Here is a 26,025-nt window from a genome sequence, read left to right as displayed (position 1 = left end):
TGTAGCTCAAGCAACAGAGGTCTGTTTTTTAGAACCCAGGATCTAGGGTTCTGTCACTAATGTTGTGGGTCTGGCTGACAGCCATGTTTGTCTGTGTATGCAATCACAGAGCCACTGCAATGTCAGGGTAAGATTCAGAACCTGTGAGAGACATTCAGGGTGTAGCAAAGGGCAGGAAACAGAACATTTTGGGGAACAAAAACCAAAAAGCAGTTGTCAAAGAAGAAAATTACCTCTTTGAGGCAGCCCATGAAGTTGTTGCTGACTGGTGACCCAGGTAAATCTGCTGTACTTGGACTCCCTCCTACATAGAAGAAGTCATCTGAACCCAGCATGGTGTAATCCTCTTGTGTGTAGCCCGTGGTAGTTAGGATTCCATCCACAGATATTGTCACCTGTTCAAGAGATATAATGGACAAAAAAAAAAATCCCAGCAATGACCTTACAGTTCTGAGAAGGGCAAGTCGCCTCCCCTATGTTTTATATCACTTTTATTAAGGTTTTGGTGAGGTTTGTTTTTTTTTATAGCAGCCAAGTTCCATTTTCTGGTCTACTTTGCCCACGACAGAAGCACTCCAGCTTCTATTCACCCCTGTTTTGTTACCTTAATGCTCCCAAGCCAAGCAGGCATTCCATCCATCAAGAGGCTCTTCACTAAATCAGGCTAGAAAATGGAACTGTCCTCAGAAGAGATTGTTCATCTTAGCTGATTTTATGATTAATTAGTATTTATATTAATGATTATTGTTAGTTACAGTTGTTAGTAAAAAAACACTACTGAAGTCAAAGTTGATATTTTTGTTTTATTTTATTTTATTTTTTATTTGCTCACGGCACACTGACAATCATGCATTCGGGGAGGGATGGAGGGAAAGGATCTCACTTTCAATACATTATGGATGTGCATGCCATGGACCTAAAGAGACACACACCCGCCACCCGCCACCACAAAATAAAAGAAAGGAATAAATTAAATTTTAAAAGCGCTGGCTGAATCATAACCAACATAATAATATGAAAGGAAGAAATTAACAAAAACTAATAAAATAAAATCAACCACACACCAGCAAGTGTGAGAGGAGCAGAGAAGAGAAAGAGAGAAAATGCAAAGCGTGCACACACCACACTTTGACAGGCCCATGCCAATAAGATCTGGAGCCCGTAAATAAAGAGAGAAAGAGAGAGAGAGAAAGAAAATCTATTTCACACTTGCATGCAATCATCAAAAATGAAAAATCAAACAGAAAACAAGATAATCATAAACAAAACAAAACAAAACAGACCCAAAAAAACTCAAACCCCAAAACACATGGAGGGTGCGGGGGGAACGGAGGGGGAGGAGGGAAAGGAGGAAGTGAAAGTGATGTGAATTTTGTTTAAAGGTTGTTAGTGGTTAGAAGGGGATATGGAGGAAAAAAGATAGAGGCCAATAGGAGAGGGACAGTCACCAGACGTGGACATGCCATGCAGAATGTGTAGTGAAACAAACAACTGGCTGAGCTCCTTTCGGCCATGGCAGGTGGAAAGTCAGAGAGAGAGAGAGAGAGATGGGGAGAAGTGGGAAGAAAGAGGACAGCTGGCCAATTTGCCTACAACAGCCGTTGCGACAACAAAAGGATGAGAGAAAAAGAGAGCCTTCACCACACAAACTAGAGGCCCTGCAATGGTTCAGAGCTAAAAACCTTCGGAGAGTCAAAAGCAAAACAAACAAAAAAAGAGAGAAAGAAAGCTAAACTAAAAAGCAAAAGAGAGAAAAAAACCAGAGTGAAAAACAAAAAGGGAAGTGAAGAAACCAATGAAAGAAATTACCAAACCCCATTTCCAGAACAGTTGTATTTGTTTTTGTTGTTTTGTTTTTTTCTTAAAGAAAATATTTTAAAAAATAAAGAGGAAAAAAAAAGGTGTTCACAGTGAAATCAAAAGAAAATCAAAAGAGGAAGTAAATATAAAGGTGAGGGGGGGAAAAGCGGGAGTAAAGGGAGGAAAAGGCAGGTAATACACGGCAAACCCAAAAAAAGAGACAATAAGAATGATATCTACCAGACAATGTAGTTTGTTTACCATAGCGTGTCCAATGCCTGAGTGCTTTGCGGAAAAGGGGGAAGAAAGGAAATTAAAAAATCGTGAACAGAACGATTGTTAATTAAAATAACTAAAAGCAAAGATGAGTCGTTAGGGTGTTAGTACATTAGTTGGTTAGTAAAAATGACACATTGCATGAATGGTCTAGTGTTAGTCTTTCAAAAAAAGGCGTGGGGCGCCTGACACACACAGAGTGAGAGAGAGGACAATATGACCAGGACTCTATGGGAAACCATGACTTCTAGACTGTAAAGAGGAAGGGAACTGCCTATTCTCCCTGCCTCCAACCCATATATATTTTAGCACCACTCATCCAGAACTGGATTAAAATTAAAATTGTGCAATACTTACCTTTCAAAAGCCCATCAGGGTGTATTCCCCACCAACAACCCCTTCCCCCACAGATACACACATCACCCACTCCCTTGAAGAGAGACTCCAGCAAAGTATTTCCTCCCAGCCACCCCAATCCCTCTTTCCCTGCCTCTCCTCTCAGCTCTGCTATCCTCAAGCATTGCAGAATTATCCTAAACAAGGAACAATCTCCCTTGCCTGGAAGCTGTTGGCTGAGGATGAGCCCAAAGCCCTGGCGCTCTCCTTCCAGTTCCTTTATTTGAAGATTTCTTTAGATCAGGCGAATTTATGACTCTCAGGAAAGACAAATAGAACACATGTGATTGGATTGCCAATGTCCACCTGTAGCTCACCTGTGTCACCCGCGGTGCAGGAGAAATTTACCGATGAAGAAATTGCCTGTGTCAGACATTTGAGGTGGCAGGGGAAAAAGGTTGACAGTATTTAGCATGTCTCTTGTTGTCTCTACGACTATGTCTCCATTACTAGATGGCCCCATCCTACGAAAGTCTCAGGTGCAGGCTTGGCCTCCACTACCCAACTAAGTGCTGGTAATGGAATAAAGCTAAGGGAAACCAGATCACACAGTTATCACTAAAACCCAGTTGCTTTAACGGAACCTTGGGTTGTTTTTAAATTTCCTCTAGAGTCATGTGGAAGCCAAGTAGGTTATCTGTACATGTGTTTACAACTGAGGAACCAAGGCCCCTGTGGTGGAATCTCTGCAGTGTGGCCACCTTAGTTGTTAATGCGAAGGTGCAGCCAGTGGAGACTTCATGGCCCAGGATCTAGTGCTCCATTCTGATTCAAACAGGCAAAAACAGATCCAAAAATGCACACAATAGGAGCTGTCCTGCCTCCCACTACTGACTTCCAGGACATTTTTGAGATTGATTGGATTGATTTAGGAGGCTGATGCGCTTGGAGGAAATTGTGTGGAATTGCAACACAATGTCATTATGTCCCAATTCCATTTTATTTGTCCTTAGAGAATGAATAATAATACTTTGCACTTAGTGCCTTCTCTCCAAGGACCTCAAACTACTTTGAAACCTTCATCAAAGAAGCCTCATATCAACCTGTGTGACAGAGCAGTATTATTATCTCCATTTTACAGATGAGGAAACTGAGGCAGAGACAGGGAATGAGACTTGCCCAAGGTCACACAGTGACTCAGTAGCAGAGCTGCAGATAAAACCCAGAAATTCTCACTTCCAGTATCCTGTTCTGCCCGCTAGACCACACTTCCACCCATGTTCTGAAAGTGCTGGTGAAAGATAGCTACAATCCTGTCCCTGCTACACATTTCCCAAAAGACAAAACTGGAGTTCTGTGTCAACTATAATAGAAAGCAGATAAATAAAAAGATTTACATTGATATTAGCTCAAGGGAAATTCTGAGTTTACGGTCTGTCTCTCTCTCTGAAGAGATTAACTACTGTGCTAATCGCTTGATCTAAGAAAACAAAGGACTTGATACTGTCATAGCTTAGCTATAACTCATGTATCGACCAATTAAAAGTATTGGGCAAAGCCTTCCACATACAGTATATGGGAAATTCTGCTCTAATTCAGAGGAACGTGGTCCAAAAATTATGTTAAAAATGGCATAATTTAAGAAGTGGATTATGTTATTGGATTTTCCTAAATCTCATTTTAAAAAAATTACTTTATATGCGTTTTGGCAAATGTATTTCCTCCAAATGTAAATATTTTCAGTTAAAAATGAGGAGGCAATGGAGTTTCTTATAAAATCTAAGTGCCCAGAGTAACTCTTTCGTGTCCCTTTTCACTAGTAGGGCTGTAAATATGGGCATGGTTCAGAACCAGCAAAGGCTCTTCCACCTGCCTTCTCTATACTAAAAAACTACATTATACTATTCTTCTATGCACATATATTCTCTGGAGGTAATGGGGAGCAGATGATATATTGCATGTAAAACTATACACTACGTCCTTTATATCGCCTTCCATCAGAAGATCTTAAATCACTTCATACACACCAATGAATTACGACTCACAACCCACCTATGTGATGGGTAAGCATTATTATTGCTCTTTTACAGATGGGGACATTGAAGGAAAGAGAAAGTAAGTGACATGCCCAGGAAACCAGTGGCAAAAGCAGAACTAGAACTCAGATCCCCTAAGTCCTACCCCAATGCTTTTACCACAAGGCACTCCTTCTCTGTTTTATTATGGCACAAGACCATGGTATGATGAAGGTGTATAGCGGCCATAACCAATTCCGGCCCCTGCATCTTGAATGTGATAATACCTCTCTATCCCTCATGGCAGATATTAATTAATTATAAATCATTCCATTGTTGAATTGTGTTTATTCTGCAGCCAAGACAGATTCTAGGAGTCCTCAATTTCCAGTGAAGTCAATAGAAATTAAGTCCACTCAGCACCTTGCATGACTGGGCCTCTAATCACCTCTGCTTTGGTTGGTTGGTGTGTTTGTTTTTTTAAGAGTTTGGTCTCCTTGATTGTTTGAAAAAGAATGAAAGAGCCCAGCTATAACATCCCAGCTACTAGGCAAATCAAGCAGTATCCTCTCAGAATTCAGGACCAAACAATAATGTTGTGAACAGACAAAATAGGATGCATAGAGTATAATGTAAAATGCCAGGTGCTGCCTCACCTATTTTCTTTTAGTGACGAAAACATGCTACTGCTCTAACCCACGCCAAAAAGACCTAGTGTTATTTGTATTAATCTGTGTACTCAGAAAATAAAAGATATCCGCTAGAAAGGGATTTTTTAAAAAGAGAGTGTCCCATTTATAATTCCAACTGCCAACTCTCCCTATCACCACTTCCTCAAGATCTAAACCAGCTCTGCCAAGCAGCATGGATGCATTTTGCTCTGTGTGCTCTTTGACGTTGAAAATTGATTTCCCAGAAAAATAAAAAGTGCCATTAGCTAAAATGGCCTATAAACCAGAAAAAGATATTCAGAGAGCATCCATTTTGAAAACATCTAAAAATAAATAAAATGGAACCAATAAATAAAGTGATATATTCAGACCGTTCCAGACTGACAGCCCTCAGACAGTTGCTGTATCTCCCTCTACAGGACCAATGGGAATATTTTAATGAAACAGGATCATTAAGGCCCATCTACTGCATAAGAAATTAAATTTATATCTTCATGTGAAGTAGTAGAACTAGACAAATTTTGACTTCAGTGATAACCCTGCTGTCGCATGTAATTTAGAACAGAATTTGGCCTGACTGAATATAATCCTCCAGTTTACACACAGACATGTCGAATATGTAAAAACACAGCATCTTGGATACTGTAAAAACATGGCAATTGCCATAATGTATTAGACAACCCTCTCTAGTCTGTTTCCAACAGTGGATATGTCAGAAGGTGTAAAATCCCCATAAGGGGCAAGTATGCACTAACACACCAATGAGTGAAGATTCTTCCTGACGTCAGGCTCTTGCTGGTTTATAACCTGAAGCAAGAGGATTGTTATCCCATATACACTGTTATCCTAGCTAGTGTAAATGTTCCAAAAAGGCTGCTTTCTCAGCCAATAAAGTTATGTAAACCGGAATAATACCATGAGGATTTGTGTAAACATTCACATTAACAAGCAAATGGACAGATCACATTGTTTACGTAAACTAATTTAAAATCTCAGTTTGCAAGCTGTTTACACAGTGTTTACCAATCAATAAGACACTAAACAGTTTATATCCATTATATAAACATCATTTGTCATGCAGTGGATGGACCTAAGTGACTTGATCTATTCACCAGCTTTCAGAGCAATGTTATTTAATTTTTATCTTATCTATTTATACACATATTTATATTTCATAAGTGTGCTTTCAATATTTTAAAGCTCGCTGACTAGCGAAGACATCACCTGATAGAGCTGTCCACTTAGAAAAGTGACAGGTAGAGTTGTAAAGTTACAGTGACAAGAATCAGATAAAGCCATTCCAAAGCGGCTTGTTTGCAGGTTTTTTTCTTTGTTTTCTTTTTTGGTCCTTCCATTTTTTCCAGTCCTCACAGCCAACAGAAGCGTCTCATCAGCAGAGACACAAGCAATAAAATATATCACAGAACAGAAAAAAAAATAAAAAAGAACAGAGAAACAAGGAGATTCAGAAAGACTCCAGCCAATTAACTCCCAAGCTACTAAGTTAAAATAACCACACACAGACACACACGCACACATGCACGCACACAGACGCACACATAAAAAGAAAAGAAAAAAGTAAAGGAAGAAACAAGGACTTTAAGAATTAGAATTATGACAGTATGGCAATGGTTAAATCAATTAACAAAACATAAAGAAGACGAAGGGTAGGGGACTAAAGAGTCAGTTGTGGAAAAAACCACTCTGTTCCCACAGTATTTAAATGCAACAAGAATACTACTGATAAGATTGAAATGTAATTAAGGACATAATAAAAGAAAGAAAGAAAAAAAGAGAAAAGGAAAAGGGAGATGAAAGTAAAGTCAAATCACAAGTTTTATTATTAAATCAAACTGGGGAAAAAGTAGACAAAAATTAATAAGTGGAAATGGAGATATCACAACAGTGCTACATTCCATTGACTACTGGTATTTCATTGTCCATTGGATAACTGAGAGATATCTGGGAGGGTAAAAACACTTTGATGTACTTCACCAAGAATCCCTATTTCTCCAGCACCTGCCCCCATGTCTGCCCAGATAACACTAGGGAGAAGCCTTCTTCGCATTCTCACTCCTTCACCATTACCTGCCGCAGGTTGCGCGTCACTTTAACGTCATGCCAAGCGTTGTCATTGAATTTGCCATTGACAGGCTCCACAATGGCCTCGAAGGCCCCGGACCCCAGGTTAATGACCAAGGAGACCGCACCGTCTTTCAGAGCCAGGTTGACGTAATCAGCTGACTTGCCCGTGTGGAGGATGAGCCCGTTACGTTGCCATGTCTTGAAGGACAGGGTGATCTCGTCGCTGCTGCTCTGGATGGGGTTCTGGGACAGGTCGTAGCAAAGGTACTCTGAGCCACGGAAGGTGGCCACATTTTCATCTCTCGCTGAAAAAGAAGAAACAGAGAGAGAGCTGGTTAGTATTTTCCTTGCTAAGAACAGAATTAAAATCATTATTAAACTACTCAAAAACCTCATGGCTTTCTTAGCGTTCTTCTGTTGTTCCTGTGGACTGTGTTGTCTCTGTTGTAGCGTGGCTGCCAACAGACTCAACAGTAGGATCCTCAATCCCTGTTAAAATCAATATATTAGCTCCACTTCCATTGCAGACAGCACTGATTCCATGGAAGACATTCGAAGGTAGCACAATAATGACCAGAAGAAGGTAGGTGTTAAGACTTACAATTGTGCTACAAATGAATTTACATTTTTATCAGAAGCATGAGGGAATGACACAAAATCTCCTGTGTGTACAGCACACTAGGGCAGGACCAGCAAACTCATTTCCTCTGTTGCCTGGAGGCAAAATTTGAACTGCCTAGAGGAAACTAGGGTTCCTAATTGCTGGTAACCAGACCCCCAAGGCCCTGCCCCCTGCTCTGTCTCTTCCCCCAAAGCCCCACCCCTGCCCTGCCTTTTCCTCACAAGGCCTTGCCCCTGCTCCACCTCTTTCCCAAAGGCCCCCTCCACATCACTCACTCTTCTCCTCTCCTCCCCCCATCACTCACTAGATCGTTTCCACCTTCTCCCACCGCAGCTGGGCTCCCTCTGCTCCGGGATTTGGATGGGAGCAGCCGCATATGGGCAAGGAGCCTGCCTGCATGTAGGAGGCAGCTCCAACTGGAGCAGGTTAGTGACCCGGAGTGTCCCCTCACCCCACAGTAACTGGACTTTTGGTGTCCAGTCAGTACATCTGAGTGGACACTGCCAGGTCCCCTTTTCAACAGGACTTTCCAGTTGAAAACCAGGCACTCAGCAACTGTAAATGGCACCTGGACACAGAAGTGAAAAACTGGACTGTCCAAGTAAAACCTGGATGGATAGCAACCTTAGAGGACACGCCAACATATAAATCCAACATGCAACTTGCATGCCTTTTTCACATCACCAATTCCCTGTCTCCTGCAGTCCCTCAGAAATGTCTTTTTCTTCTTCTTTTAATCATCTAGCAGAGTTGAATATGGAGGAAGTTTTGTGCTTTAAAAAAAATATAAAAGCTGAAGTGAGCTTGCATTAGGTGGTTTCACATGGATAATTAACTGGTTTTGACAAACTGTTCTTCAGCCATTAGGGTTTTTTCACTGACTGATAACTAAGAATCAATTTTCTTGAAAGATTTCTTGCTGGTTTTCATCCATCAGTAACGCAGCCAAATCCAGTGATTTTCCTGCGCAGCACAGAACTATGCTCAGATGTGACTGGAGAGTCAGCCACACAACTTGACTCAAGTGTAGGGGGGCAATACAAAATGTGGGTTGTGAAGCTTGCAAAATGGCTGAGAGTGAGTAGCACACTGTAAACAGGGTACTCAGGGGACTGATCCACATTCCGTGGCTCCTCATGTTATCAGTACAGGGGCATCTTGTTGAATCCCACCCACAAATGGAAGGCTGAATGTGAAATTACTGGCTGGTACAATCAAATTGCAGTCACTTCCATTTCTCTTGCATTAGGCAGGAGCCTATCCTACTGCCACACTGACATGTTAGTAGAACTTCTCACTTAGTCCAAGGAAAGATTCACCAGAACCCCTTAATAAGAGACTGAGGGAAAGGGAAGTTACTTAATGTATTGCAATTGGAGTTCTTCTAGATATGAGTCTTATCTGTATTCCACTGTGGGCAGGACCGGCGCTAGGAGTGCTCTAGGCGGACAGCAATTTCACCACCCCGCGCGCTGGTCCCACGGCTCCGCTGGAGCTGCCGCAGTGGTGCCTGCGGAGGGTCCGGTGCTCCGCGGCCCCGGTAGAGCTGCCGCAGTGGTGCCTGCGGGCGGTCCACCGGAGCCGCGTGAGCAGCGGACCGTCCGCAGGCACCACTGCGGCAGCTCCACCGGAGCCGCGGAGCACTGGACCCTCCGTAGGCACCACTGCGGCAGCTCCACCGGAGCCGCCTGCTGCCCCCTCCGGCAAAACAGAGCCCACCAATTATTCTGGCACCCTAGGCGATTGCCTAGGCTGCCTAAATGGTAGCGCTGGCCCTGGCTGTGGGGTGTGCATGCACTCCATGCACCCGAGACTGGAAAATTCCTACGAGCAGTATCTGTGAGTCTGTGGCTGCACCCCTGCTCTCCTTCTTTCACACCAAAAGTATAAGGATGGGGCAGACTGACTGTCTCTCCCCTTCCTTCTCTACCACAAATCTTATCATGGTCTGAAGCAGAGGGGAAGGAGGGCAAGTAGTGAAATACAGATAGGGACCACACATCTTGAAGAATTCCAGTTACAATAAGGTAACTAAATTTCCCTTTCTTCAAGTGCTGGTCACTATTTGTATTCCACTGTGGGTGTTTAATGAGCAGTATTTAGAGAGGCGCATAGTGCAAGGTGGTATTGCTGCTTGCAGAACTGCTGTCCCAGGATGCATCAGTGGCGGAGTCCTGGACCAAGGTGTAAAGCCTCACCAACGTGTGGATGGAGCTCCATGTAGCTGCCCTGCGAATGTCAAGCAGTGGTACCTCTGGAAGCGATGTTACTCAGGATGCTTGTGCCCTTATGGAGTAAGCCTTTACCCCATGTAGGGGAGAAAGCTGTGGGAACTGATAATAGAGTAGAATACAGCTAGAAATCCGCTTAGAGTATGACTCCACTGCAATATAAGACCCACAGCACAGCCGGCCCAGGTCAGCTGACTCAGGCTCACAGGGCTTGGGCTGTGGGGCTAACAATTGTAGTGTAGACATTTGGGCTCAGGCTGGAGCGCAGGCACTGAGACGCAGGGTTTCAGAGCCTAGGCTCCAGCCCAAACCTTAAAATCTACACTACAATGTTACGGCCAGCAGCCTGATCCCCACAAACCCAAGTCATCTGACCCAGGTTCTGAGACTTGGTGCCATGGGTCTGATACTGCAGTGTAGATGTGCCCTTAGAGATACAGCTTGTCTTCATACTCATTCTGCTACGATAACACACAGTCTAGGGGAATTCCTGATCTGTTTCATTCTCTGATGGGAGAATGCCAATGCTCATCACACACTGAGGGAATGAAGTCTTCGCTCCTCACCTGAGGCCCAAGGCTTCAGGAAAAACACAAGAAAGTGAATGGACTGGTTCATGTGAAATTCCAAAACTATCTTAGGAATGAATTTTGAGTGTAATCATAGTGAGACTTTATCCTTATGGGATATTGTGTACATTGGATCATTTACTAAGGCCCCAAGTTCACATACCCTTCAGGCCGAGATGACAGCAGTGAGGAAGGTGACTTTCATTGACAGGTGAACATGGAACCCATAGCTAGCAGTTCAAAGCTTGCTTTATCTTAAGGGTGAGAAGACAGTCCAACATATTTCCACTGTCTCTGGAGACAGATGTTTTTGCCGGGGCCAGACAGAGAAATGTTTCCACTTGGCTAGGTGACATTTTCTGGCAGAGACTTTTCTGTTATTTTTAAGACTGATTTGCACAGCCTCAGAGCAGGTACATTCTAGGCTTGATACCCATCCAAATACCAAGCCATGAGATGAAGAGCATTGCGGCTGGGATGCTTGACCCAGCTGTTTTTCTGGATCAAGAGACCCAGAAAGGTCCAAATGCTAATAGATGGATGGGATAACACCGGTAGGAGGCTTGGAAACCAGACCTGTTGGGCCATCTGGGGACAATGAGGATGACTTGTGCCCTGTCTAGTTGACTCTTCCATAGAATGGGCAGTAATTACCAAGATGGGAGGGAACAGAGAGTGCCCCTCCCTGCTTTATTCTATAAAAATGGCATTTATGTTGTTTGACATTATCAGGACATGCTGGGATTGTATGAATGGTAGGAATGCTTTGCAAGCTTCTTCTACTGCTCTCAGTTCCAGAAGATTGATGTGCCTTCTCTCTTGGCGAGGAGTCCAAGTGTTTTGCGCTATGTAATCATCCATGTGGGCTCTTCAACCCATCAGGGAGATAGATGTCTGTATTTATTGTCTCGTCAGGTGTGAAAGAGAACTCCCATGCACACACAACAAGGGTCTCTCCACCATGCCAGAGAGGTCTTCACCTCAGAGGGAATTGTCACTATGGTATTCATGCTGTGCTTGCTCAGTGCATATACTGTTCGGACTCAAGCTTGCAGGTAAAGGAGATGGAGTCTTATGAATGGCACCACATAAGTACATAGTGTCATATACCCCAGAAGAGTAAGGAATAGCCAAACTCACTAATGAGAATTGTGTGTAATTTCATCTACCAGAGTGTCCATGGTGTGAAATTTGTTGGTTGGGAGGTAGGCCCTCACCCTGATTTAACCTGGTGTCATTCCTATACATTTATGGACTCTGTTGCAGTCAGGGTAGGTTTCTCCACATTTATGCAGATTCCAGGGATGCTAAAAGGTGAAGCAACGATGAAGTTGATGTTAAGGTGTCGAGGCAAAACCTGCCAGTCAGAAGCCAGTAGTTCAAGTACAGAAAGATGGTGGAGCTGGTTTGTCTGAGCTAGGAACATTTCTCTGAAGACTCTAGGTGCTATAACTAACCCAAAATGGGAGTGCCCTGTATTAATAGCGTTGGGAGTTCACCACAAATCTGAGGAAGTCTTTCATATTGAGTGCTGTGAACCACGTGCCTTTGTCTAGGAATGGTATTATTGATGCCTATGTAAGCATACAAAATTGCAACATGTGAATACAAATACTGACACGGGTGGAGAATGTGTCTCCAGTCTCCTTTCTTCTCAGGGCAAGGAAATATTTTGAACAGGAGCCTCTTCCACAATGTTGGGGGGAGTACCCGCTGTATTGCTCCCCATTGGAGAAGAGACTATACCTCCTGAAGGAGGATTCTCTCATAAGAGATGTTCCTGAAAAGGGGAAAGGGCTTTTGAAGAAGGTGAACAGAGAAACTTGATGGCATAGCTGGAATGGATGACACTCCAACACTCACTTGTCTATTGTTATCGCCTCTGTGTGCCCAAGGCTGATTCCAGGAGATTCTCGATCCCTTGTCTGGGCTGAATTCCCTGGATGGAAGTGAATCTGGTTCCACAGGAATATCTGACTCGTCCAAAGATGAAAAGGTTGGATCCAGGTCCACCAGCAGTGCTGATGGTTCCTTTGAGAGGAAACTGTAGCTAATAGTCAAGACATAGGATGGACTTTTTTCCAGAGTCCTATATTTCCACAGGCATTTCTCTCTTTCCCTGGTGAGGATCAGTCCCGATAACAAGGAAAATTTTGGGTCCGGAAGGACGAAGATAGCATCCAAACTGGTATAATTCACTAGCACCTTTGAAGGTTGTATCTTTTCACCTGTATCATTGGAGTAGGTGTAGACAGTGGTTCTTTACAGGGCCAGGATGGTACTGACAGTGAATGTGATTTTCTATGGTACTGAATATTCCCTGTCCTTCAGATCCTGATGCTTCATTTAGGTGGCACCGCAATCAGTGTTGAGATTGCTACAGAGGCTGTTACCGAAGGAGTTTTGCTCTGTGAGTCTTTTGAACTTGCTCATGTGGCTTTGGATGGCCTAAACCTTTATGGCTTGGGCATGAAGTCTCTCACCTCTTAGAAAGTCTAGGAGAGGATCTGTTTTTGTGTTTGTGAGCATGCCTTTTACTCTCATGAGGATGCCCAACCAAAGAGTCCTTCTCTCTGCCCCTCTCCACTCCAGGGTCAGGCATAGTACTAGGAGATGAACTCCTTGCTGACTCTGATCAATGTACAGGGAGCTCTCCCCAGCTGGTTGTGACTGGGGCCTCATTGCACACTCCATAAGGTGCTTCCAAAGCCAAAGTTCTCATGCCTGCCATGTTCTGTGGGAAAAAGAATGGCAGATACTACACAGAGTTGAGATATGAGTTTCGCTGAGGCAGTGCTGCTTGTTGTCGCTGACCCAAATGGAGCAGGGACAGAAGACACAGTTTTTGAAGCCTGGTATTCTGAGTATAATCTAAGTCCCACACCAGGAGGGTTCGGCGGGGTGGGGATTCTCTCACTAACTATCTGTAGCTATCAAAACACTAACAACAAAAAACTAAGAATAATACACAACTTTGAATATTTACAGGAAAAAGAGAAAGGAAAAGCTCCATACACTAGAGGATTCCATCTCAGGTCATGTGGAGGTAAGAAGGAACTGGAGAGATGGTTGGTCAGTGCTCCACCTCCTACCCCTTATACCCTCAGTGCCGAGCATGAGGAGAGTAGGGGCACAGGTGCAGTCCGACAGACGCTACTCACAAGAATTCTCCAGTCTCAGACACATGGACTGCATGTATACCCCAGAGTGGAACACAGATATGGACCAGCACTCGAAGGAGAAAAAAGTATATCCTGTGACAACTACCCTTGAGAAATAATCATGTGGTGATGTTTGTGTTCTCAGGTAATGAAGCAGCAGTATCATGTTATCAGTAGACCCACAATGTCATCAAGTGATAGCACTGCAGTGTGAGGTCTGAAATACAATCTAGACCCTTTAATAGCCTTGCAAGAGGGGCTCACAGGATGGACCCATAAAAATCTGAGCTCTCTCTGGGAATGCCAAGGAAGGTAGCAACGAACGTCTATTTGTGCATGTGAGAGCATTTGTGTGTGTACATAAGCATGTTTGAGAGTAAGCTGCACACCTACATTTACACAGAACCAAGGAATATCCATGTTTATGTTAATAGACAGCCACCCCAGCTGTAGAGGACTGACATTGATTTCACTGCTGAAGTAGTCAGAGCCAAGAGTTTAACATTCCCTACTATGGTAACTTCTCTGCCTAGTCACTTCTGATCTGAAGGGAGGAAATGTGTTACAATCAAGTCAGACACACGCTCTATATACCTGCAGGTAATTCTGATCAAATAGCTAGTGTCTGAGGTCAGGAGTCAAATGCAATCATTATGACTAAGTCATTTCCCCACAGCCACAGATTTTTGAAGCGTTGAATACACATTTAATGGCCTTTTTCTGGGAAGGGGGGGGCGGTGATTGTTAGCTCAACATAAGGCATATTAATAGGTCTCACTTCCAGTCTCCTGGTCACTTAGACAGAATGCTGCTGGCCATCAGTGCAAGGGGTAAGGAAAAGGGTATATTAAAAATCTGAACAGTAATTTAAGTTATCAACTGCAGATCCATCAAAATGGGGCAGAGGAAATCCAGGAAGATGTTTCACTTACACTCCCTATTTACAGATGGTTTTGATATATGAAGCTTTCAATCCATACTCTATGCACAGAGTCATTCATCTGGTATTTTCTGCTCTGAAATTAGTTCAAACAGGCATTGGCATTTGAGTTTATTTTTGTTTTTTATTTGTTTTTAGTTTGTGCATGGATCTTGGATCCTGATTCCAAATTGAGTGTAGAATTTGGGTATGAATCATCCCAAACTAAGATCCCATTAGTGATCCCATCCTAAAATTTACAGGATGGTCAAGATTCACACCAGTTTGCCCTGTGTCTCACAAGGAGAGCTCAAAAGGCAATTTATTCTCTGCACCATTTTGAAGGGGAAGCACATTCTAATCATAGTGTCATGATTTACAGTGGGAAGGGCCCTAAATTCATTCCAGGCATCACAATATTACCCTACTGCATGGGCACATAGTCATGTGACATTAGTAGGAACTGGGAATGGTAAGTCATTACTTGTAGCAGTGTCCTCTATGCTATACAACACAAAGGAAGGCACAGACCTTGCCCCATGGGCTTTCCACAAAGAATTCAGACAAAAATGCACCAGGAGACTCCAAAATTGATGCTAATTTACAACCTGTTATTTATGACAATTATTTTTACAATTTAACCTGGTCACAGTGGGACTCAGTGAAATGCTTTTGTAATGTCTTACTCCGCTCTGAACTCCTGTCAGTCTAGGACCCAACATTAATAGTGGGACTCATCTACCAGTCAGTGGATTCTGTGTTAAACTTGGTTTTTTGCATGTGAGCTGCAGCTCTGATCTCACCAAGAAAAGCCTCTTTGCTAACTGAGAAAAGCGGAGGAGCCATTATGTTCCACCAAAGAATGTCAGTCATTCCTTGCCCTTCTTTGTCAGCTACTGTACACACGACCCTGCAAAGCTAGACGTCGCTGCCTGTTAAAAGCCCATTCGTCCCTATCTGTTTTATGAAGATAACAACAATTAACATAAAGTCCTTTGAGATTGCTGGATAAAAAGTGCTAAGTCATTATTAATAATTCCCACTAGGCATTAGCCATTAATGCATCTTCAGTGGAAAAAAAGGAATTTCCAAGCAATCTTTACAGAGGTCAGCTAATAGCTTTACTAGTCTCTGCCATTAGCTGGTTGGAATTTGACAGAGCTCCAGGAAGCTGTCCAGAGTAGAGTGTGTGCTGGGTCTCTCTGTTCTGGTGGATTTTCCATTGCTTGAAAAGCATGGAGGATTGTGCTGTTATCTGTGTGAGATTTTGCATGGTTTGCCATTTGTGAAGAAACATTAAACTCCAAGCCTTTTAGACGGGGAGAGATGCTTTTGGCTGTTGGCTGGCGAAAGGCAATGTTAAAAAAGTCTGAAAAAATTGTGGGAGGTGTTTCATCACATCTGGCCATCCCCTCACTTAGCAATCAGTTCTGCCTCACCTCACAAAACAATCCTGTTGTCCCACATCCCACATCAATTCTACCTCCATATTTGCTCTCCCCCAGTCCCCACCATCAGTTCTGCCTCTCCAGCCTCTTATCTATTCTTCCCATGTTCCCTTTGCCCTGTCAATGTCACCAGCCTGGATATCTCATTGGTTGCCTCTTGGCATAAAAGTCTCTGTGCCTTCTACCATGATGTCCCTTACACTTGGAAGGGTGGGATACCCAGCAGTATTCACAGGAAGGGTGGGCACTTGCTGCTGATCTTCCTAGGAGTTGATGTTTAGATACCATTGTGATGGGAGTGGTATAAAACCCTTAAAAGACCCTTCCCCCTGACAGCCATAGCACAAGGGTCAATTCCCATCACAATCCTGGTTAATTGTTTTTTCAATTTCTTTGGCTTTGCATTTCTAACAGCTTATCTTTTACTCTCCTCATCTGCAATCTGATTATTTAAATGATCAGATTTAACTCGAGAGAGAAACCCCTCAAGAGATAGGAGCATTCAGCAAAATGCAAAGCAAAATGGCACAAAGCATCCAGGGTGGGTAGATTTTTATTCTCATTGTGTAGCAGGACCAGAGGGAATAAGATATGGCAGAATTGTGAACATGGGATTCCCGAATCAGTTCTCCCAGCAGCCTCCCCATTGTGCAGGTATCTCTCTACCGAATGGTTGCTACGCAACCCATGAGCCCACCTGGCACATGGCATACAGTGCACAATTGTAAAATACTACTATGCTTGCTGAAAATGTGTGTGTGTGTGAGAGTGTGATACGAATGTGTGTGTAAGTGTGTGACTGCACTCTTCATTTCCCAGCTGCCTATCTTCAATACTGCAACACTCCCTTTTAGAAAACAAAGGATGTATTGGGACGCTGCTAGTAACAACTCCAACACTACAGGCATGGATAAAACTTCCTACAATCTAAATCAGATAAAACAACATATCAAAGCAGACAACTTAGCACTAGGATAAAGTTAAAGCTCCACCTATTGATGGAGGTGCTGCCTACATAAATCATTACAACCCATTGCTTGACTGCGCAAATTCAAATTATGCCTTTTATATCCATGAAGTTACTCAGTTTCACCAGAAATGTCACATTAGCAGTCATGACTTTATCGCGACTCTGGCAATTTGGGGATGGGTTTTTACCTGCCTTGTGAAAACACGATGAAAGCTGCCAGCTCACAAAGTTCCCCTTGTTCAAAATGGCCACTATCTCTTATTACAGTAAATGGGGCTGACTTCATCAAGATGGCCACCATTTCCCTACAGTCTATCTACACATGCAACTGAGGCAGTCATTAATAAAGATGGTTGCCACCTCCCACTGTCTTCAGTAAGGTTGATGCCATTCCCACAGACAAAATGGCTGCCACACTGTGGTTCAAGGGGCTAAAGAGGACATGGGGACTAGAAGGAGCAGCAAAAACACAATGAAGGATCGATAGGAAGGGTGAGGGCACTGGGAGAGCAGGAGTCTAGGGGTTTGTAAGAAGTGTGTATAGGGAATATAGTTGTATAGTGTGTGTCTGTAGGGAGGCAGATATATAGGTCTGCATGTGGGAGGGGGCACATGTGTACAGAGGTTTGCCAATTTGTGTAATATGAGCGAGTACATGGAGGTATGTGCAAGGGCATGTGTAAATAGTGAAGAGCATGCAAAGGGAACATGTGAGAGTCTGTGGATGTGAGAAAGACATGGGTTTATAGGGAGTTGTATTTTGAGATGTACATGCTCATGCAGTGTGTGTACATAGTATATGTCTGTATTGGGGTAACCATTCGTGTATAGGCGGTACACATACATGGAGAGTTGTGTACAAGCATGCATTACATATGTACGTGTGTATAGAGGGAGTACATGTATATGCAGCATGTGCAAGTGAAGGGGTGCATATGTGTATGCAGTGAGAGCATGTGAAGGGGTGCATACGCATGCAGTGAAAGCATGTTTTTCTATGAGGTGGAGTGCGGGGGGGTAGATGCCTGTTTCTATGGTGTGTGTGTGTGTGGTACAGCATGTGTCTGTGTTTCTATGGTGTATGTCTTCAGAAGCATGGATGTCAGCATGTTCTTGCACATGCTACCTTCATGTCCTGGGCTGTTTCTCCCCCTGCTTGTCATTTTTTCCTGCTGCAGAGCATACTCCACGTCTATGAGGGAGCTTAATGATTCAAATCCAATCTCCCAAGCGTCTTATCAGCCACTGACAGGCCTGCTTCTGACAGCTGACCTTTCCCACCACACGCCACCAAAAAACCCAGACACCACAAACAATTAACGCAATGCCCAAAAGGGAGGAAGGAGGGCTCCAGGCTATCACAGGAGAGCACTGCAGAATGGAGGGAGAAAGGGCACAGTACACAGGGGAATGACACACAGTGGCCACAGGGGTTTAGTTTCACCCAGATCTTTTTTCTCCGTTACATTCTTGTGGTTTGCTCGTAGTGAAGCCATGTGTAAAATAAGGGTCGTGAAGAAAAGGGAGAAAGGGGAAGAGCCCCATGTTGTGGATGTCATAAACAGATAGTTAAGGGTTAACGTCTCTTTCACCTGGAAAGAAGTAATCTGAAACACCTGACCAGAGGACCAATCAGGAAACAGGACTTTTTCAAATCTGGGTGGAGGGAACTTTGTGTGGGAGTCCTTTGTTCTGGGGTCTTCTGCCTGCACTCTCTTGGCTATGAGAAGTGATTTCTGTTTCCTGCTTTCTAATCTTCTATTTCCAAGTTGTAAGTACCATATAGTAAGGCAGTAAGGTTCCTATTGCTTTCTTTTGTATTTACATGGTATAGTTGCTGGAGTGCTTTGAATTGTATTCTTTTTGAATAAGGCTGTTTATTCAATATTCTTTTAAGCAAATGACCCTGTATTTGTCACCTTGATACACAGAGACCATTTTTATGTATTTTTCTTTCTTTTTATATAAAGCTTTCTTTTTAAGACCTGTTGGAGTTTTTCTTTAGTGGGGAACTCCAAGGAATTAAGTCTGCAGCTCACCAGGGAATTGGTGGGTGGAAGAAGTCAGGGGGAAATCTCTGTGTGTTAGATTTACTAGCCTGACTTTGCATTCCCTCTGGGTGAGGGGGAAAGAGAGATTAACTCTCGGTACTTCTGTTTTCCAAGGCTGGGAACGGGGAGGGTGGAATCCCTCTGTTTAGATTCACGGAGCTTGCTTCTGTGTCTCTCTCCAGGAACACCTAGAGGGGGGAAGGGAAAAGGTTTATTTCCCTTTGTTGTGAGACTCAAGGGATTTGGGTCTTGGGGTTCCCCAGGGAAGGTTTTTGGGGGGACCAGAGTGCCCCAAAACACTCTAATTTTTTCGGTGGTGGCAGCTTTACCAGGTCCAAGCTGGTAACTAAGCTTGGAGGTTTTCATGCTAACCCCCATATTTTGGACGCTAAGGTTCAAATCTGGGACTAGGTTTATGATAGTGGAAAAGAACATTAATCCCATGCATGCAAACCTTACACGCCACCACCCAGCCTCTGTGCTGCAGAAGGCAGCTTGAAGGAACAAAGAGCCTTGCAAGAAAATGAAAGAGAATACAGAGCTGCAGAGGCTGAGATAACATCCCACATGTTTTCCTAAGTCATCTCCACTGTTGTGGAATCAGGTCCTAGCAGTTATTGGAAACAAGCCTTTATTAAAGGACTAAGTGCCATTTCCCTCTGTTAATACCCTTTATAGCAGTAACAGCTATCAAACAACCACTTCCAAAGCGTAAAGACAAATTGACCCATCGCTGACTGAGCAAGAGGCTTAATTCCCTTGGGAGAGATGAGCCTCTGCAGGATTAAGAAGTGGAGAGTATGTTGTCCACCGAGTTAGTTGCCAGACTGGGAGTCAGGATATCTGGATTTTGTTCCTACCTCTACTGTCAGCTTGCTGTGAGACCTTGAACAGATCAGTTAGCCCTACATTCTCAGAAATGTCCACGCACTGTCTAACTGGGGAAACTCCGGGCTTGATTTTCTTTAGTTTTGAGCACCTTCACTGAAGTCAGTTTGAAGTCAATTGTAGCTGAATGCACTCAACGTCTCTGGAAATCAGGCCCAGTGTGTCTCAACTGAAAACTTGAGGCACTCAGACTTAATGGACAGGTTTGAAAAATGTGAGCATTAAGCTCTTTGGGCCCATCTGTACATGGGGATAACGTTACCCACCATTATAAAGTGCTATAGTATCTACAGATGAAAAACAGTGAGTATTGTTGTTATTATATTCAGGAAATGCAAAAGGCAGAGAAGAGGGAAGGAGAACCAATCACTACTGTAGGATGTGGAAATATTGTATTGGTCTGGAAATGCTGGATCTACCCTAGGTCAGCTCTAATACAGCTCTACTAGCCCTTAAATGTAACGTACAACACCCAGCCTTTTAGAATCCCACTCTCCTAAGGTAAGTAATTTCATTAAATGTTTGTGATGGATGAATAAAATATGATTAGTTCTTTTAATTATCATGATCCCCATGTACGGGGAGGTGAGTTTTGTATAATACTATTACTAATGATCATTATTTGTATCATGGTAGCATCCAGCTGAGAGCAGGGTCCCATTGTGCTAGGCTGTGTATACGCATGCGTGGGAGACAGTTCCTGCCTTGCAGAAAATTGTGAAAAGTGCTTAAGTCTCATTCAAGTTCAATGTGGTTTAGGCACCTAAGTCATTTAGGTGCTTTTGCAAATTTTATCCATAATCTAGACAAGACCGAAAAAGAGTAGAGGAAATAAAATATCATCATCATCCACATCTTACAAATGAGGAACTAATGGGACAGAGTGAATGACTTTCCCAAGGTCACACACATGTTCCAGATGATGATGTGAGGATGTTCTGACTCAATGATACCCTGGGATTTTTCTGTAAAGGTGAATTTCAGGTGGACTCTGGGAGTGAGCTTGAAAAGGGAAGAACACTCAATTCCCAGGGGCTGCAATGGGAGCTCCAGTTGCTTAGCAGCTCCCCCTAGGCACTCCAGAGGAAAAAGGAGGTGCTGGATCTTACAAAACAGAAGGGCTGGGAGCTACTCCTGGGTGCGATCAATACTGCCAAATCATCTTTGGTGCTTACTGGCCAAATGCATAATACTTGAGAGCAAGGACAAATGTTTTGAAAATTATGGGGGGCGAGTGTTCTTGAGGGGTGGTAATAAAAGATACAATTGAAAAATAACCCTTCCCCTACTAACTCCATGGTTTTCATGCCCTGTCCCAACACACATGCCATCGGCAGCAGCTCCCATGCAGCCCCAGCCCCCAAATATGCACCACAGGAAACTGATTCAAACAGGCATAAAGAAAACATCTGGAAGGGGGAGGGGGTGAGGAGTCATTGATAACATTCCCAGCATCTTTGCTGTACCTAATACCAGCAATCCAGTTTTATTTCAGAAAATTGCTGTGAAAGTAAATGTAGACCTGGTGAAAGGTGCCAAGAATAGCACTGTTGTTTCCAAAGTTCTGTATTTATCCAAAGAATGGGTACAGCATGAGCACGTGCAACACCAGATCCCCCTCAGATTTCCCTCCACTTCACCCATGGCTTAACCCTGATGCAGAAGGACCCTGCTCTGGAGTGAAAGGGGCATTCAGACTTTGTGCCACTTTCAATCCTTGGCCTCTTTGCCAAGGCTGTTGATACCAAGAGGACCAATGCATATTTACTAGTGTGAACACTTGCCCCACCAGGAATAGAAGAGACACAATGTGGAGAAAATACAGCTTGGCAGATGAACGCTGGTAAATATCAATTTGATCTAAAAAAAAATAAGGGAACAAACTCCATAGGCAACTAGCACTTCACAGTCCTATGCTGCATGCTATGGCTAGATGGTACAAAACACAGGAGGAGTGAGCAAAGAACTGAGATCCTCCTACTCATAAAGCCCAAATTCTCACTACTTGAACTAGAAGAGAATGTCCAGTGCCTGTTAACAGAACATGGCTCAGCCCTGGCTAAAACAGCCATCTATAAAACCACAGAGAGGAGGTTGGCTGATGGGGACTCCTGTGACTGTGGGGCCTATTTCCAATCCTCTGTCCGTTTACGCATCTGGGCAGAGTTCCTCTGGGCGGCGTCCGCTGGCTCCCTTGACCTCTTCGAGGAGCAGTGGGCGCTGTCCGGGGTTCTCTGCTCAGTGTCCCCGTCAGGTTCCCTTTGGTTGACCCTTTGACCTCACTCCCGTCCCTGTTATCTCATTAGTTGTCCCCCAGAATTATTTGGTTTCCAGGCACTGTGGATCCTCCCCTTAGGCTAGGGGGAGGGTCCTTTAGCAGGGTTACTTCCCGGTTCCCAATAGGAACAGAATATGGCTTATGAAACAACAGATCATATTCAGTTCAGTAGAGAACAGTGGTAACATAGAAGACCATTAATTATGATAAGGATATAAAACCTATTTCAATAAATCAATAATAATGCAAAGTGCTCCTTCCAGTACATATATAAAATATCCAGCTGTGCTGCCACTGGAGGGGTTAATGAAACATAGCATTTTATTTTATTCTACACAGGTGAGGTCCATCCTTAATTCACCTGGATGTCTAGAAGCTACAAGAATGATATCCACTGCCACTAGGCAATGCCCTAGAGCTGCTCTAATTATTCATTGCTAACAATTTATTCCATATATTTAGCCCTTTTTTCACCACTTGTGAATCATGCATTGACTGGATCACAACTTTTTTTTCCATATTCTAAACCATTTGACAAGCCATTTTTACCGGCATCTTGGAGCTCTGGATTGTTCGCAAACTCTTCAGAGTGAGTGTTCCGTCAATTATCTGCTGTCTAGAATTCATTGGTCATTCTCTGTGACTAGTAACTTCTGGTTACAGGGCATAATTTCTGTTCACTGAATGGCAGAAGTAAGCTTTATAAACTATTTCCACGTCTCAAAACAAACATGGTTTTGTCACAAAATTAATTTAATTTCTTGACTAAATGACAGACCTGGAATACTCTTCCTGTGAACATCCCCACAAAGGCCTTGCTACACACAAACTTGCACCAGTTTAATTACATTGGTGTTTTTAAAACTGTAAATGCATTTAAAATTACTTGTTTCAATGCAATTTCATTCTGTAAGCCAGATGTAAATCTAATTAAGAGTATCCACACAGTGGTTTTGCACTATTTTAAGTTAACTGTTTTTAAAACAGATTTTAGTTAAATCAATGCAACTTTTTGTGTAGATAAGGTCAAACAAAATTCACTCACCCACACCTTCACGAGCAGTCAATAACAAAGGGGTACAAAAATGACAAATCAAAACCGAATCTCTAATTCGGCAAACTGTTTGCCAACAAGTTTTACTGTTGTTTATATAGTATCTACATATAAGGACATCCGAGCCCACATTCTATATGATGCAGACTGCATGGAATTTGGGAGCAACAGAAACCTAGGAGAAGCAAGCCACAGGCAAATCCAGGGTGCTTCCCATTATAACAATACAAGGACAGCCACGGCCATCCAGCCCAGCTGGCCGCTGGTTGGCCATTAAAGCTCAACACATTCAACCACTGGCTGCCCAGTATAATGTAACCAGCTCACTCATAGGAATACAAGAAGACTGGCAATTGACCAGTCTTGAAAATATAATGGGGCCAGCTACAAGAACACAGATTCCTAATGGCTCTATCTTCAGCACAATCTACTATGCACTATTCCGTAGCTTAAAAAAAAAGAAAAGAAAAAAAGACTAATCACTTCAGACATGCAGCTCATGTCTCTGTCTGTTTCGAGTTTGACAGTGGAATGATTTTATTTTCATATTGCACATGCAAGATGAGTTTGGCTTATGCTCTTATCATCTGGATGGTCAAGACTATCTGGGTGGTCTGGGATAGAGTTGATCGATTTTTATAATTTAAAAAAAAAGAATCTCATTGAAAATGGCTTGTGTTCAGAATTGGAAGTGTTCACAAAGAAAAGTGGGGGTTCAAAACTCAGTTTTTTTGACAAAACTGGGAAACAATTTTTTTCAGCTTTCAGTTTATTGTTTTATCTGCCATCCCCTCCCCCTTCTCCAGTGGCAAAATTTCAAAAATTTCTACTAAAATGTTCACACAAAGTTTAGAATAAGTACACAGTTGTTCCTTTTCAAAACCTGCAAAACAAACATGACTTTGAACATTTCTAAATTCTTTGTGCTATTTTTTCCTCTATTTTTCAATCAGCTCTTGTCTTGTCATGATCAGACACAAAACTTGACTATTCTTTTTTGAGGATCTTTTGGTATATATGTACTGATCATGTTTATTATTTTTTTAAAAATCAATGTAAAAGCAATGTTTATTTTATACTGTAAATTTCTGTGACTAGCTTTCAGTTAGTCTGTTTTTACACTGCTCCTAAATAGTACAGTTAATCGGGAGTGATTGATGACAGGGATCCTGCTGGCCCATCCAAAGTAAGGTGTTTTATAGCATGAATAAAATTATTTTCATATTTTGATATGATTTATCATTGTAAAGGATGTGTCCAACTATTTATATTAGTTCAATTGACACCTTGCAGGATGGAGAGAATATTATTAAAACCATACATGGTTATTGCTTCTGTATGTCAACATGAAAACAAATAGAGTCACTGGTTCTCTGGCATTACAAGCAGGATTCTGATCTCACTTGCGCTGGTGTAAATCAGGAGCAATTCTATGGTGGTCAGTTAAGGTACACCAGTATGATGAGTAAGAAGATCAGGCTGGCATCTCCGCATATTCACGCTGTGTTCACTAAGCCTGTTGTTAGAAGGTTATAGCAGATGTAATTCGTACTCTTCGAAGTAAAGTCTGGATGTTGTGTGGACGATTTTTCTAATCCCCCTGCAGGAGATTTTACATGGTCTTCATGTCATAAGTACAACTGAAAAACCGCTTCCTCTGTGAGATCTAGAAAGGAGATGCCACTATTTTTCTAGAGAGGAATTTGCCCTAGTGGATCTTGGATCCTGTTTTCTTGTAACAATGCTTATTCTAATTTAAACCCAAGAATCTTAAAAACATTTTAGATCCCAGACACACCTTTTATGCTAAAGGACTGACTTTAAAACACTTTAGGAACTATATTCCTACAGCACCACTAAAATTCAGCCACTTCTGGGCAGACTGGCAGCAAAACTGCTGCTCAGTCAAGGATGGAGATAAATTTTTTTCTGAAGGCCCGTAAACTTCTACTCCTAGAAAGCGTTAGGAATCTTTAATGTCCCCAAAGAGGGCAAAGGATGTCACCTTTTTTAAAGTGTGATTCTTCTCTGAAAAGTGACTGTCACAATAACCTTCTAGGGCTCCAGGTAAATTGTTGCTCAGTAGCTACCAGAGGAAATGTGCTCAATTTTCAAGTAAAAGAGTGGCGTTTTCTAACTGCCAGTCCTGCCAACTCATCCTGGGATCAGAGACACAAGCTCGATTTCTTTTTGGCTTCTGCACCATCAATAATAATAAAGATTCTGCAGATCAAATTGTACCCTCACCAACACCTTACTAACCCCATAGTATCCAGTGGGGTGACGCAGGTGCGTAGCGGGCAGAATTCAGCCCTGTAATTGCAACTGAGTAAAGAGCCTGTTGATGATACATGAGTCAGAATAGAATCCAGCTCCCGCTCCCAGAACTGTGCTGGTTCTGCTGGACTAAAAGAAGTGGTAGAAAAATTATATATTTTTGTCCCTACAGTCAGCAAATCTGACTCAAACAAATACAGAGCAGCTCCCTTGGGTAAATTTTTGTCGATTTTACACAGTCAGTTTCTTGACCACAATTGCAGTTTAAGGTCTCAGGCAAAAGTAGCTGCCTTTGAACCAGGGGCAGCTCTATGTATTTTGCTGCCTCAAGCACGGCAGTCAGGCGGCTTTTGGTGGCATGCCTGCATGAGGTC

General features: G+C 42.9%; 1 protein-coding gene across 25 annotated transcripts in view; it reads right to left on the bottom strand.

Moving 5' to 3' along the window:
• The window catches only part of NRXN3 (neurexin 3), a 1,481,114-nt gene that overhangs the window by 1,065,438 nt on the left and 389,651 nt on the right, over window positions 1–26,025 (bottom strand). For 19 of the 25 annotated variants that reach the window (XR_007774426.1, XR_007774427.1, XM_050953172.1 and 16 more), the window contains 3 exons: window positions 7,187–7,488; window positions 2,062–2,085; window positions 234–395 (listed from right to left, as the gene is read on the bottom strand). Coding sequence is in view for 23 of the 25 variants with exons in the window: in XM_050953172.1 (XP_050809129.1) it covers window positions 234–395; window positions 2,062–2,085; window positions 7,187–7,488 (488 nt within the window). In the remaining 2 variants the exon portion in view is untranslated. The remainder of the gene's footprint in view (window positions 1–233; window positions 396–2,061; window positions 2,086–7,186; window positions 7,489–26,025) is intronic. The other 6 variants (XM_050953175.1, XM_050953181.1, XM_050953191.1 and 3 more) reach the window with 1 other exon arrangement.

The sequence above is a fragment of the Gopherus flavomarginatus genome, chromosome 5, assembly GCF_025201925.1.
Source record: "Gopherus flavomarginatus isolate rGopFla2 chromosome 5, rGopFla2.mat.asm, whole genome shotgun sequence".
Taxonomy (NCBI): Eukaryota; Metazoa; Chordata; order Testudines; family Testudinidae; genus Gopherus; species Gopherus flavomarginatus.
This window is presented reverse-complemented; position numbering and strand designations above follow the sequence as displayed.